This window comes from Lagopus muta, chromosome W (genome assembly GCF_023343835.1).
Source record: "Lagopus muta isolate bLagMut1 chromosome W, bLagMut1 primary, whole genome shotgun sequence".
Taxonomy (NCBI): domain Eukaryota; kingdom Metazoa; phylum Chordata; class Aves; order Galliformes; family Phasianidae; genus Lagopus; species Lagopus muta.
In genome coordinates, this window is record NC_064471.1 from 5944449 (window position 1) to 5959982 (window position 15534).

Here is a 15534-nt window from a genome sequence, read left to right on the forward strand (position 1 = left end):
ACCTTACAGAAACTCTACTATACCTCTCCCAGAAACATACTATCTCTACTAGTCTAGGCTTAACCAGTTTATTGATAATATAACTTAAAAGCTATAATACCTTACAAGAAAGTTATTTTCCCATTTTTTAGGTTACGAAGATCAGTTTCCCATTAACAAAAAATAACTGTTCTCTCTTACTCTAGGACTGTCTAGTTTTCCAAGTCCTACAGAATGGGCTTGCATCACCCCACAAGATTACTCCACAGTGATTTATCACAAAGCTTTCTATTACGCTTTTCCCTTTCCTAAAGCATATTGTGTTATTTTATTACACAGCACTCAAATGCAACACTAACCTATACTGTTACATTTATCATTCTTTTTCTGTCCTCCTGTGCAGCCTACGTATACTTAATAGTTGCTCGATTTATTCCTTCTCTACCCCATCCCTCCCCCAGCCTTTTTTTCCCTCCTATTGATTATCTGGCTGGCAGTTGTTAGTTATATCTTATTAGCAGATGAAGTGATTTTTCACTGTGAATAACAACACCTCGGTGAACAACCCTAAGCCAGCTCTGTGCTACCCACACAGACAAAATGCTCAGGACAGATCTTGTTTGTAAGTTGAAAATATTTCACTAATGTCATCTCATTTTTGTATAGTAGGACACTACCAGGTCTGCAAACATACATTTTTTTATACATATGTGCACACAAGTTCTAAAAAGTTTTTAGCAAGACATCACTTGCAGGTGTTGGTTCTTTCACTAATACAATAAGAAAATAAGATCCAAACTAAAGGCAAGGTAAAATAACTTCACAGCAACATTGCTAAGTATAGGCTCAAAATAGAGTAAGACTCAAGAGAAAAGGAAATGTAAATTTTATCTCAAAACTGAGGTTATAATATGGTAGTTAATACAATATAGTAGTTTATACATCTGAGATTGAAGAAAGTTGCTATTTTCCTCCCCCTCAAAGTCTTTAGGTTTTGGTACTCAGAATGAACTTGTTACTCCTACAGAGTAACAGGAGCTTCTAGGAGAACATTTGTCCTAAACATCTTTTGTATTGCCAGTGGTACAATTTCATATGCACAGTTATACAGAAGACTACTGGTAGCTTTGGGACAAAAATACCTAACTTCTCAATGAAATAGCTTCATTTCAGTAACGAAGGCAAAGATAAGCTTAACAAATCCCATCACGGAAACATTTTAATAATCATATGCTTACTTCTCAAAGCTCATAACTCCAGTTAGATTCCATCTCCTATCATACATACAAAAATTCTTGGTACCAGCAGTTAAACAAAAATTTTATGGGTATCAATATAATCCACACCATAATATCTACATGACAGAAGTATTATCAGCAAACACTTCACAAGAAAGTAGTTATAGATATAAGACCTTCACCATAGATCTAATTCATGATGTCAGTGAGTCATATCAGCTTCTTGATGGTCAGGCTACATGATTATCTCACAGGATTTTGTTGAATAGTTTGCCTAGTAAGTTAAAATACTTCCTCAAGTACACTTCCTCAAGTACTTGTTGCCTTCTGAATTCACCTTTTCAGCTTTTCTGAACAGGAGTGGCAGTACTGCACTACTCTATGTAAAACAATGTTAGGAGTTACAAAACCAACACTGAAAGAGTAGTTTCACTCTACAGATATTTTTATTATTTTATTATTATCTATTTTATATTGCTTACACATTATTTTACTACATATTTATTATTTATAATCAGGAAAACCCCAGTCTTGAAGAAAAAAATCTTCATGTGATCAATTTACCTTTGTATTTCCACTTGCTGATGGTTTGAAATTACAGAAGAATCCTGGCTTCGATGGATGCTTGCTTTTTCTTCGTATGTTCGCAATTTCTCCTTCAGCATCATGATCTTAAACAAAAGAGGTACCTTTTAGCTGGATTTTTTCCCTTGATTTTTGAAACCATCCTTCTGTGCATTTGTCTCAACACATTTACAAATAGCACTAAGTGATATCCTTTTTGAAAAAAAAGAACATTCCTTAACTTAACACAGAATTATTAGGACAATATTTGCCCTGTAGGTGCAATCACATTAACTTTATTTTAAAATTCAAGCTTGTAGCAGTTATATAATCTATTGTTAAAATGTTGTCATAACGTACCTCTTTCTTCTGTTCATTGCAGATTTTAACATATTGGCTTATGTGGCTGTCCAAACTAACAACATTACTCTTCAACTGTTAAAGAAATGAAACAAATTATAACTCATGAAGGAGATTTTTTTTAATTTCCCTGCATAAAAACAGACTGTGTTTAAGTACTACATAATTACATTTGCACTATACTCTGAGGAAAGGGATGAATATATTTCTGGCTTGGCCACAAAAATGAACTTTTTAGCTTTTGATGTCATCTGCTGCATATAGTTTTCCTTACAACAGCAATAAATATTAAAAATAAAAAACTATGCAAAAGTGGAAATTACAGTAAAATTCCATAGTATGTAAAAGAAATTTTGGTATCACAGTACAAAGGATTATTAAAAAGTCACTTAAAAAAAAAAATCACAACAGTCTAAATAGATACTACAGAGCAGAAGACAGGAAGCCACAACGGATTTCCACTTGTCAATAGAAGCTCATTCAGATTGTCAGCTCCAGTTGAATCCTACTTGTGACAGAGCTGGACTGGCTCGAGCACAACTGTTCAGATACTTCTTTCATGTGCTTTACTGAGCTCTGAATACAGAATGGTAAGACACTGAAACTGGCTGTGGATTTCACCAATTGAAGATTATTTCTAAATCTGAGGCTCAGAAGACAAAATCTTTTCAGCTCACTCTCAGTAACAAACACCAAGATGAAGAAAGAAGAGACAACAAAAGAATGTTGAGGAAAAACAGGTAAGTAAATTGAAAATAGTCCTCTGAAAGAAATAACCCTTCTCCTAAGAAGATATTACTACACTTTGACAGAAGATCAGTAAATGCCAATATACTCACGGAAGACTTGATATCCTTTGCTCGGTTTGCATATTTAAGAGTATTATAGGTATCATCATAAAACATAAAGGATGGACTAACAGCAGCTACCATTATTGTTCGGCAATTTCCTCCAAGGGAATCTTTCAACAAACGAGTGAGCTTGCTGTTTCGATAAGGAATGTGCTGTTTCTTGCTCTATAAAGAAAACATTGTTATGTATTAAGCAGCTGTACTTTACATATGCTTCAGTGTTTGCTTACCCTTTCAGGAATACCACCAAACATGACAAATAGACTTACAATATCTCTTTTACATAAATCAACTTCCTCAAAATCACATTTACAATCTGCTTTAAACCTCTCAGAATTGTTTAATACCCCTATAGCAGAATTGTTGCTCAGGTTACTTCCCAATGTCCGAAAATATAACAAAAATTCTTATGGTGTGAGCAACTAACATAAAAAAGTAGGCTATGCAAACCATTTCAGTTCAGAGTGATTGAGGTTGAAGTCCCTTTCGAGATCCCTCTACTCAAAGCATTCTCAGCTACAGCAAGCTGCCAAGAATTTTGTCCAGTTGAGTTTTGATTACCTGCAATGATATTGACTCAACCACCTCTCCAAGCAACTCAGCTGCCTGAGTTTGCTCAGTAAAGCTTGTTCCTTCATTACATTTACACTCTCCATCTCATAGTACAGAAGCAATTAGTACCCCAATCCCATACTGAATACGTCAACGTGAATTATCTTACTTATATAAAATGGTACAGGTTCTAAATTCTGCCTTTTACCCCAACAAGACGGCAGGGGAAGTCTGCAGCTTTGCCAGGCAGCGTAACAGGAAATAAAAGCTTTGATCATTTACCCTATTTGAAAGGAGAAATTGCTAGCTGACCAAGAGGTGCAAGCTGTGGATTTGAGTTTGGCAAAAATTCAGACTGTTTTGTCCCTCTCTCACACAACTGTTCATGCCATTTCCCTTGAGCTGCTGAGCCAGATCAAGAGAATAATTTACTGCCACAAACAAGGTGGGCGAAAGAGCACAAAAGACCAATCAAATCCATAATGCACACCTTGTCTCCCCCTTCAAAATAAACACTGGGATATAGAACCCAAAACAAAAAAGGCATTTCGTGATCTGGGAAACAAGACCCTGCAGCCAGCAAGGTAGAGAACATTTGTAGCCAAAGGCAGGAAAGCCTGATAGGGCAACCCCCTTAACTGATCAGTTGAGATTTAACAACTTACTACTGACTAGAAGGGCATACTACCCTGCTCTTCAAATCTCTGCTAACAGTCCTCACAAATAACTGAACCAGCAAACACTCAATAGGGTAAAAAACAAACAAAATTCATTAAACCCCTTTAAATTTAGAAGTAGCTCTGTGTAAGTAAAGTTGTATTTTTGGCAGCCATTCCTGAATAGGGAATAAAGCTTTCCTGTATATAAATATATATATATATATATCTCAATATCAAATTTTCAGTGCAGGATATTATTCTGGAGATGAGAAAGGAGGCAGTTTATTTTCTTGAAAATATCGTGTTGACTAGACAACAAATTCATTCCCTATCCATAGGAGTAATGAAGACACACTCTGATTCTTGTTTTTCTGCCTCGTATGACTATAATGGAAAGTAACTGAAGGGAAGTATTATATATAGTATCCTTACCTACGTAGTACCTTAAAAGTACCTTATAGTACCTTAACTACATCCATTGTTACAATTATCTTAAAACTGTTTTATTAAATACCTATACTTTTTTCTATTGGACATTTGTACCTAACAGGTAACATCTTGCATACAGAGCAAATATACCTTACAGACCCCACCCAACAAAATACTAGAATAGGGACAAAGCTTAAAAATAAAAAAAGCTTGTTGAAACAGGATAATACTTTGAAAAGATCAAAGGAAATACAACGATTCTGACTGGCCTATTTGAAAGTCAGTTTATAGCCAGAAGATAAGAGAAACAAAGATGAGAACGTAGCATTCACTAGAAAAGTAGATAAGGAAATGCAAGGCCCTCCCAGGCAATGCAGGAAATAAGTACACAGCAACAATCTCTAGTAAGAGATTTAATGACAAGACAGGTTTGGACATATACAAGGTACGATGACAACACTAGAAAGGAAAGTATTCTTTAAAGACAGGTGGGAACATTAGCAGCAGTATGAAATACTTTAGGGAAGCAATCTTGACAAAAAAAAAAAAATAGGAGGGGAGAAATGGATTGCAATAATCAAGTCAAATATACAGAAAGACAAAAAAAAAAAAAGTAATTACAGAAGAAACAGGAAAGCAAGCATGTCCATGAAAGCTTTTCCTGATGCACAAAAAACAGCATCTTGTTGAAAAGCAGTTGATAAATAATTGTATCATTTCAATTCTGCTTTTCAACATTTATTTGAAGTTCTCATGCCATTGACAGTACAACACACATTCAATCAGATGATGTCTATGAGTTTAACCACAAACTGAGGTGGAAAGAAAGGAAATAAGTTTCTCCAAAAACACATTACAGAAAGTAGCTATTCTTTTTTCCTTCTACAAAAGGATACTTCTGATTTTTCACTTTAAAAGTTGAAGATTAGTAAGGTGGTCTCCATGTACAAAACATACTGCCCTTTTACCAAATCAATAAAAAGAATTCTCAAATGAATCTCCATTATGATGATGAACTGGTTAGAAAGTTATCCATTAATTTCTGTTACTGTGCAAAACGTGTGTTTCACAAAATGGAAAGAATTAGGAGGTAAGAAAAAAACAAACAAACAAACAAGAAACAGTTCAGATGCACGTCATCAAACCTAATAGACTCATACATGGTTGATAACGGGGGAAGTTCTTTGCTATGAGAGTGGTGAGGTGCTGGAACAGCTGCCCAGAGAGGCTGTGATGCCCCATCCATCCCTGGAGGTGTTTAAGGCCAGGTTGGATGGGGCTCCGGGCAGCCTGGGCTGCTATGAAATGTGGAGGTTGGTGGCCCTGCGTGTGGCAGGGGGTTGGAGATTCATGATCCTTGAGGTCCCTTCCAACCCTGGCCATTCTGCGATTCTGTGATGATGGGCAGAATCCCTAACTGTTGTAACAGTTTAAAACCTTAGGATTTCTGCTCTGATTTTAAGCAACACAGTATAGGACATTTTCGTTCAACACTCTTCTTGTGAAGGAAAATCCTAAACCTTTAGTTTATCTAAGTAAACCTTAAGGCAATCCATGGGATAATGATTCCAATCATCGATATAATCAGATATGAAATTAGGATACTTAAAACACATTGTTTCTCTTTCATATGGAAGTTACTGTCAGCAACAAAGCTCACGTGGCTAAAATTAAGCTACATCAGATGATTCAGTAACTAAAAAGTTAACAAAACAACTCCCTCCCTATCCCACCCCTCAGCAGAGTCTACAGAGGCTCTATTTCTTAAGAGAATAAAGGCCCTATTACATACATTTTCTGATATACTCCATGGTGACAGGCAATGAGGAAGTTACAAACAAACAATAAGAGTCAAAAAGATGCAACACTTAATGCTTATCATGTACAAAAACATTTCCACAAGACTAGAAGTCGAAGACGGTTTGGGAAAGCACCACGTACCTTAGGATCTGCCAAGGCATTAAAGATATTTCCAAGAGCTAGCAGGGAGCGGTTAATGTTTGCTCCTTCTCTAAAACGAGCTCCCTTAGCATTTGTAGCACTGGCACGTTCAGATCCTGCGAGGTCAATGAGGGACATTTTGGCGATGCAAACATTTTGACTAATGCTAGCTATCTTGTCTTGCTGTCTTAAGTAAATCTACAAGGCAAAAAAAAAAAAAAAAAAAAGTTAGTTGACCACTATGCAGCGTCTTATTACTCTAACATCACCAGAAATTCTCATTGGAATCCTTTTGCATTCTAAGTTAAGCCTTTCCATACTCATCAACAGGCAATCTGTCCTAGTGGAACATCATTTCTGACTCCTCAAGTTCACCTGCTTCAGGTAGGAAAAAAAAAAAATTTGAGTATGGTTGTATACTGTATCTGGCTGAGAAGTAGTAAACTTTCTTCGTACAAGCTCTTATGTTGCTGTCTTTCAGATTTAGGACAGTTGAACACTAATGTTTTCATATTGTTGAGTAGTACTGACAAAGCATGAAAGCCTTCTCCATTGCTCAGTCAGCCCTTGCTCCAACTCCAGCCAGCTTGAGTGGGCAAGAAGCTAGGAGGGGACACGACTCAGAGAGCAGACCTCACCCAAATAGTGATATATTCCATGGAACATCTTACCCAGTGACAGAACTGGTTGCATTTTTCCAGAGCAGTAACTTTTTCTGTCCCCCTTCGACTGCCTTTATTTTGAACCACATGGTTTCCCAACCTACCCCTCTTTGCCCTTCATATTTTCTGTCACATTGCACTGTGGGGGAGTAAACAAGTCTATACCAAATATAAATATTTCTGCATCAAACAATACAATCAAGACCCATTGTACCATTTTAGTGAGATCAACATAGAACAAGAGAGAAAAGCCATTTCTCTGTATTTTTTATTGTCAAGGAGCTATTCCAGGCTGGTAACACTCTAACAATATACAGTTAACAACCATTAGTCAACTAGAGAAAGGTGGAGTGACAGCCAAATCATGTTCTATGACTCAAGCTTTTATAAAAATCCAAAAGATACAGGAAATGCCCCAAAGCACAATCCTCCCTGTTTCTTCATTCATCAACAGAACCCTTTCAGTGTTGTGTAAATAAAGGAAATAGCTGCAAATTGACATAAGCAATTACTTACAGTACGGGCTGACTAGTTTGTACTGATTTCTTAGAGATGCCAGAACTGCTAATAAGGACCACAGGTAGACAAAGTACCTAAAATCCCCCCTTTAAATTTAAGAAGTGTACGGCTCTGAATTTACTTAGCTTAAAGCAATACTCATTAGTTTAAACTTGAAACTTTCAGTTATGTTGTATCAATGTAGCTCCTGACAGCATTATCCCATTTAAGTGTCACGTGCAGAATGTAGTATTAAGATTAAACAACTTATTTTTATTATTTCCCACACACACATTTGTATAAATGACATATTCCCCCTCACAACCTCAAGCATCAAGTCACTTCTGTGGAAAAAGGCCATTCATTGTTAAATGAACAACTAATCCAATGCTGCAATGCCTTATGTCTTCCTATGAAAACCGACAATAGTAGATATTTACTTAAATCACACCGTTGAGATACACAATTATCTAACAAAACAAAGAATGACTTCCAGCAGTAAGGTAAAAGCTTTCCTAGTTAGCAATTGAGTGTCTTTATTGATAGCTAGTAAAATTTCAGGATTATCTCACTATAGAGAAGAAGCGTATTAGGAACACTACCAAGCATGCGCGCGCACACACACACAGTCTTGCTACCTACAGTAACCTGTTGACACCACCCTTGAATAGAATCAAACTGTTCTTGTGAAAGAATTGTGCCTCTGATTACACTGCTGAACATGCTTGTAGAGCCATGACATGGCAATGTCAAGTCTCCATATTGAGATGCTTCACTTTGTGAGGAAGTCAGACTATCCAGACATTTAACCAGGAATATTAAGTTCTGTCAAGCATTCCATCTAGCTGACTGCAGTGGCTTATGGGGACTAAGACACAACCAGAGCATTTTATGCTATCATGGCTGCTCTGCCCGCCACCACCAGCACCAGGACACCAGGAAAAAACAAACAGAGGATGAACCCACATAGATTAGTTAAAAAATAAATCTGTCCCTTTTCTCGAGTTCAGAGAAATACTATACTAGTTTTAGAAGTCATAAGAAAGCTATTAGCAATAACCATCTTGCAAATGGATTTGGAGAAAAACCATACACGTGAGCTGCATAAGCTTACACTACCTCTTACTTCTTTCAAGTCAAATGCTTTCTTTAGAAGTATTTTGTAAACTATCTTTTCAGTGTTACTTGCGCTCTTCGATGCACCATACCATTTTAGAGTATATTCATATACATTCAAAATGAAAGATACTTGTAGGTACCCGAATGGTACCTACCTTGCTTTTTATGCATACATCCACAGAAATGGAATTTTTTGTTCCTACAACATGTAGATTCAATAGGATCTTTCAATTCATCATGTTTTTACTTTATTGCCAATAATTAACAACCCATTCACCTTCAAGCACTTCTGTTCCAACCTGTTCTCTAAGGAGAGTTACTCTGCAACAACGCATTTAAAGAAAGATCAAGTCTCCACACAGGATGTTTCTTCTGGTCATACATTCCAACAAAATTACAGTACAGTACAAACATACTCATTCTGTCAATACAGTTTATTTCATTGGGTACTTAAGCAATTTTTGCTAATGAGTAAATATACCTACACTGAGATCAATTTGCCAGAGTAAACAAAGAATGCAGGCTGGAGAAGATGAACACTCCAGCATCTCTAGTCACTTAATTGCTTGCCTTCCTGTTAAAAATACCACTAGACTGCAACAGCTACCTAATTTACTTAATTGCTTGCCATTTTTAGAAATGAACTGAGATGAATGCAAAGCCTGTCTGATGAAACAAATCTGAACTCTTTGCTGTCAAATAAAAGTGAGGATAAGACACTCCAGCCCCAAGTAAACAAGGAAATCAGCTGTTTGTGCTCTGACCTCAGTCTGTGGCAGTGCGCTTTGTGCCTTATTAAAGCTGCACACATGGGTGACCATGCAGCAATCAAGCCACCCAATTCAGTACGAATTCATTGCTTTGAACTGATGACCATAGGCACATAATCTGAGGAAATGAGAAAGGACAATTTGAAACAGAAGCCTAAGCTAGAGGAAAACCAACACTTTTAGTGAGGGAATTTTACTGTTAGGTACTTCAGAAATACGTAAATACGTCAACCATTTATTGTTATTTATTGTCAATAATAATGACTGAAATTTAGATCTGGAGTACTTATTTTACAGCTATTGGTATTTGCATCATCTAAATGATAATGTCAACTTCTGCCTATCATTATTAAGCATGGCCTCAGTTTGCAGGTACAGTTAACAACTGTCTAACAGTTAAATAATAATAGAGCTGTAATGCCAGGACAAGAGCTCAAGTTGCTTTGTAATATTTTTCAACCCAGAAGAGCAACATGTACATAATAGAAGATAATGTGATTTGCCATAGGCAGCAGCCAATGTATCAAGAAGCTTTAGCTAACAGGACCCATTTTTAAATAATTTTTTTTGGTACCAGTTTGTATTGCAGTTGGAAGGACACTGTAATAGTGTGCAAGCAGCAGTAATCTTTGGAGAACTCTTAAATACTAGCACATTTGTACAGTGTCTGTAAAAACCTTACCTACAGAAACTAGAAACATGCATTTCATTTTCATGGTTCAAGCATGTATCTGCTTAAATCCTAGTTTGTGTTAAAACAGGCCACACGCTCAAATACAAAGAAAACCTGAATCAATGCAAAACCAAATAACAGAAAAGTAGCATTCGAAACGTTCACTTCATAGAAAGAATAATGACATTCTGTAAAATATTTTTCATACAAGAATGCTGAGCAACATTAGAGAAGCATAAAAGCAGAAAGCACTCAAAGGCCTTCCAAAGTGTAAATCTACAATATCGAAGCATATCCTTAATTCAAAACCACGGTTTTAGAGAAAAGATATTTCTAAAGACTGCAGTTGGGATTAGAAAGCTTTTCCTCGTGTTTGCTTCCAACTCTATTCAGTATGAACAGTGAACTGGAAGACTTTTAGCTCTGAGCACTAAAATTAAGGTCTGAGACATATAGACGTACATTTAAAAGCTTCCATTGTATTCAAATTTAGGCAACAAGTAAAACTTATAGAAATACTGGTGTACATCTGCTGTATCATCTTACCTGGAAGACTGCATGGGAACGAGAAGAGGAGGCATTCACATCTGTGGGATGTTGTGTTCTGTTTTTATTCCCATAATCCAACATTTGAAGGATTTCCTCTGCTGATTTTGGCTTTAAAAAATAGAGCACAGGGTAAGTACTTTTTTTCACCCCTCTTTCTCATTAGCTGTATAAGACTTGAAAGATTTTACAGCGATTCTTATCTATATATCTATATAATCTATATAATCTATCTATCTATATATATATAGATATTAAAATGGTAAAAAAAAAAAAAAAAAAAAAAAAATCAACAATCACCTTAAAGGAAAACCAAGGTACCTGAAAATAGAGTTAATAGTAATTGCTGTTTTGGAATTGAGGCCCTTCAAACACTTTCAGCTGAAAACGTTAAAGCATGAAAAGTACTTAAGAGCTTCAGAAACTGAAAACACTTCTGAAAGCCAAAACCAAAACAAAACCTAACAAAAACCCTTAAATCTGCAAGTGCTATCCATAGTTAGAAATCCTAAGAACGCCTTAATCTTTGTTGTATTAATGCTTCAAACATGAATATAGTACTGTTTTCAGGCAAAACTCAAGCATAGGAAGAGCAGGCCTTTAAAGGATGAGCCAAACCAACCCAATTCCTGCCTTCATTGTTTGTTGCACATCGAAGTTGGAAGCTACATAGCATTTAACAGGCTCCAAAATTTTGCAGGAAGAAAAAAGTTAGGTCCATGACATTAATTATCAGATTGGGAAATGAGGTTGCATTAACAACTTTGAAGTTGCTGTGCTTGTCTGGAAACAGCACTTTTTTTTAGTGTCTTCATTAAAAAGAAAAAAAAAAAAAAAAAAAAAAAAAAATCAAACAAACAGAAAAACTCAAGTTCTAGGCACAAGATTTGCAGAAGTGTTGAACACTCATGCATAACATTGAAAACAGTGACGTCCTTTAAGAAATACTAAGATTATTTCTCAAAACAACAAGCTTTCCACAACCTGAAGGTAAGCATCGAACCAGCAGTGTCTGCTGGGTAACAAAGACAAATGTTTATCAATTTCTATTTAACAACACCAGTAGCTTTTTCAGAACGTGCATTAATTATTTAGTAGGCTTGCAGGTTATTACGTTACTCCTGATGATTGCAAAAAACAAAACAAACAAAACAAAACCCACAAGAATTACTAAGTCACAAGCAACTTCACTGTGCAATCACAAGCAAATTTGACCTCAAATAATGTGGAGCCTCCTGAGTTTGAGCACCTATTTACATACCTGATGTAATGTTAGCCCTTGAACCACCACCCCTTTCTGAGCATCTTCCCGAACAGCCAGCGGTCCTGAGTTGACCAGAAGATCACGGATCTGTTCATTGTACACCTTTGAGAAGGAATTTAAAATCTCTTTAGAAAAGTTACCCTGTCGTACTTGACAGGATTGGATTTGAATGGCAACATCATTCTTCATTACTATTTTAAGACAAAGTGACATTCTGTGATTTACTATTCCACTTGACTTAACGGGGGCTAGAATGTAACAGTCATTATACTACTGCTGCTTTGCAGCAATGCAAAGATAGGTACTAGCAAGAACAGACAAGCAATGCCAAAAAGATAAAGAGAAGAGAAGCCGGCAGCAAAGACCAAAATAATTTTTTGTAGTGAGCTAAACAGTACCATAGCAGTCCTCACAGAAGCATTTCTTTAACTTGAGACACAGTAAAACCAAACTGAATATTACTGGAATTAACCATCTTTTAGTTGTGCAATTTCAGTATTAACAGGAAATTACTGCTGACATCCCTGACAAAGTATCTTCCTGTACCCATTAACAGATAGAAGGAACTTAACTAAGGAGCAAGGAACTTAACTAATTTGGAGGACAGGTATTACTAGAATGAGAAATGAATGTGTTAGAAGAGATTGGCCTTTTTTGGAAGATACAAGACAGTAACAGATATCTATTAGTAACATCAAATTTGAGCACTATTCAGTTACAGTCCCATCAAGGATACATTTCTAAAGCCCCAGAATAGTTCATAATGAGTATGATGACAGAGGAAATAAAAAGTTTAACTTGACTTATAAAATTATGCCTTCTTAAAAGCAGCATACTAAATCCAGGAGCTAACTTACCTCTAAATAAGACACAGCAACATTGCATATTTTTTCTTCTTTTATTTGATCCATGCAATTATAAAGTGCCATCATGGTTAAATACATCACTCCAGGATCTTCAGGGGAGCCTAACATTGTATGAGTCTTTCCAGCTCCTGTTGCACCATATGCTAGCACTACATTAAGAGGAAAAAAAACCAGAAAACATACACTTGGTATCAGTAGGCCAAACAAGAACAAACTTCAAATGGACATTCACATCCCCCATCATATGATACCACTGTTTTCACAAACTATTTAACTTTCTCACCTATTATTCTCTTTCTACAACAGAAATCAGAAAGCTATCTCAAGAGTCACATATTTTCAAGTTTTTAATTCCAAGTTAATTCACAAGCAGTTGAAGTAAAAGATATTTCTTTACTCTCCTAACCCTGGACTATCAACTCATTGCAGATACATAAGGCATTACCTCAGTGGTATATTTGACAGTTAAAAACAAACTTTTGAAAGCTTAAGTTGACAAAATAGATTAATACACTCAATGAAACTACCTCTGGCTGAATAACTCTTCCTTGAATACTCTTCATAAGCACATGTATTTCAGATCAAATTCTGAAGCTTGTTACAACCCTATCACAAAGTCTTCTTCAACACATAACGTAGCTAGTCTACCTTCCACATACAACAAGATGGTCATAACTATAAATTACAAGTAGTTATTCAAACATAGATCCCTAAGGCCTCTGCAGCATTCAGATACAAGTGTAGATCCTCCAAAGAATTTAGTGAATGAAAAGAGGCACATAGCAAAGATACCTGTGCAATTATATCCATTTAAGAAGCCATCAAGTACACCTTTGGTTGTATGCTCAAAAACTTCCAACTGGGTTGAATTTTCAGCAAAAACAGCATCAAAAACAAATTTAAGGTCTTTCTTTGTTCTTTTATTAATATCCCTGTGGGTCAGTTTCTTTCCATGAAAAAAGCTAAATTCTTCTTCCTTTGGATCAAACACCAATATATGCTGGTCAACAACATGAACAACTTTAGCAAAGTTGCCATCTTTTTCCTTTTGAGTTTCTGGACGGACGCGGACAACCACTTTCACGTGGCTACAGACATCATCTTCTTTAGCAGCAGACATGCTCTCTCTTCTCTGCTTCCAGGGCTCCTTCAGACCAAGCAGCTGAATCTTCCCTGCAATCAACAATAGAAGCAAAAGGCCTTAAACTTGAAACATAATTTCCTCATTAGAATCATCACAGAACGGCCCGGGTTGGAAGGGACCTCAAGGATCATGAATCTCCCACCCCCTGCCACACGCAGGGCCACCAACCTCCACATTTCATAGCAGACCAGGCTGCCCAGGACCCCATCCAGCACAGTCCTGAATACTGCCAGGAATGGATGGGGCATCCATAGCCTCTCTAGGCAGCTGTTCCAATACCTCACCATTCTCATAGTAATGAATTTCCCCCTGACACCCAACCTAAATCTTCCCTCCCTCAACTTCAAACCATTTCCCCTTGTCCTGAAGTTATCAGCCCCTTCAAAGAGTTGAGTCCCCTCCTGTTTGTAGGCTTCCTTTAAATACTGAAAGGCTGCAATGAGGTCACCCCACAGCCATCAGTTTGCAGTTTAAGTCAAACTACACACCTGTGCTAGCCCTGCCCTACACTCAGTCAGCTGTAGGAACCATCACAAAGCTCTGAGAAGCACTGTTAACTGGCCTGAAAACACGACTTAACAGTACACAGCTAAGCAGGCCTGCCTTGGGAAAGCCAAAGTCTGATTCCTCCGACTACAGCTACCGTTCCACCTGCAGCTCTCCTTTACTTCAGAGTACTCACACAGCAGCAGGCAGCTCTCTCGTCCTGCAGGAGGGTTCAGGGGCCTTTTGATTATAGGCCCCACAACGCTCAGATACTAACGAAGGACCGCCCTTCCAGGCCTCGCTCTTCACCTCAGAAAGAAAAAAGATATCCCAGGGCCGACAACATACACAGATCGCGGACAAAACCGCACGGTAAGCCCCCGAGCCCCGCCCGCCATGCCGCTGGGGCGGCCACTCACCTCAGCGCCGCAGCCGAGCCAACCACCGCCCAGCCCGGCCGCCGAATTCAAACGCCAGCGGCCGCCCCCCCTTCGCCTCCTCATTGGCCGCCGCCGCCGTGACGTCGTCAAAGCGACGGCGCGAGCGGGTAAGCGCGTGGCGAGGGTGGTTTCTGTAGCTCTGCGTGCTGTGCGGGGCTGGTGGGCGGGAGCTGCGTGAGGGGAGAGCCGCGGACCTCTAGGCCTGCTCGATATAAGATCCTTCTTCGGTTTTCTCTAGGCTCAACAGCCCCAGCTCTTTCCACGTAAGAGCGATGCCGCAGGCCCTTAATCGTTTTTGTAGCCTTCTGCTGTATCCTGCGACTGAAAGCACACAAAAAGTTTCCTCAGTTCATAGATGAGTGATTGTGAGCCGTGCTCTGGGTAAGGAAGATGCTTCCCGGGGTCGTAGAGCAAGGCAGTGTGAGTTAGATTATCACTGATCTTCTCCCCACCCCTGTGTTAGCTTCTATAGAGGTGTTGGGGTTTGTTGCGG

General features: G+C 37.9%; 2 protein-coding genes across 4 annotated transcripts in view; both read right to left on the reverse strand.

Annotated features, from left to right (window-relative positions):
- Nucleotides 1-15347, reverse strand: part of LOC125686392 (kinesin-like protein KIF18A) — a 70247-nt gene extending 54900 nt beyond the window's left edge. The window contains exon 1 of the mRNA XM_048930312.1: nucleotides 15021-15347. The gene's annotated coding sequence lies outside the window, so the exon portion shown is untranslated. The remainder of the gene's footprint in view (nucleotides 1-15020) is intronic.
- Nucleotides 1-15534, reverse strand: part of LOC125686412 (kinesin-like protein KIF18A) — a 99346-nt gene that overhangs the window by 23770 nt on the left and 60042 nt on the right. The window contains exons 1-9 of one of the 3 annotated variants that reach the window (XM_048930369.1): nucleotides 14798-15009; nucleotides 13764-14144; nucleotides 12963-13120; nucleotides 12103-12207; nucleotides 10842-10952; nucleotides 6574-6771; nucleotides 2981-3157; nucleotides 2142-2216; nucleotides 1782-1888 (exon numbers count right to left, since the gene is read on the reverse strand). The exons of 1 other annotated variant lie outside the window; for it this stretch is intronic. In XM_048930369.1, the coding sequence (XP_048786326.1) occupies nucleotides 1782-1888; nucleotides 2142-2216; nucleotides 2981-3157; nucleotides 6574-6771; nucleotides 10842-10952; nucleotides 12103-12207; nucleotides 12963-13120; nucleotides 13764-14091 (1259 nt within the window). In that variant the 5' untranslated portion in view covers nucleotides 14092-14144; nucleotides 14798-15009. Of the gene's footprint in view, nucleotides 1-1781; nucleotides 1889-2141; nucleotides 2217-2980; nucleotides 3158-6573; nucleotides 6772-10841; nucleotides 10953-12102; nucleotides 12208-12962; nucleotides 13121-13763; nucleotides 14145-14797; nucleotides 15010-15534 lie in introns of those variants that run through there. One more of the 3 variants, XM_048930371.1, reaches the window with a different exon arrangement.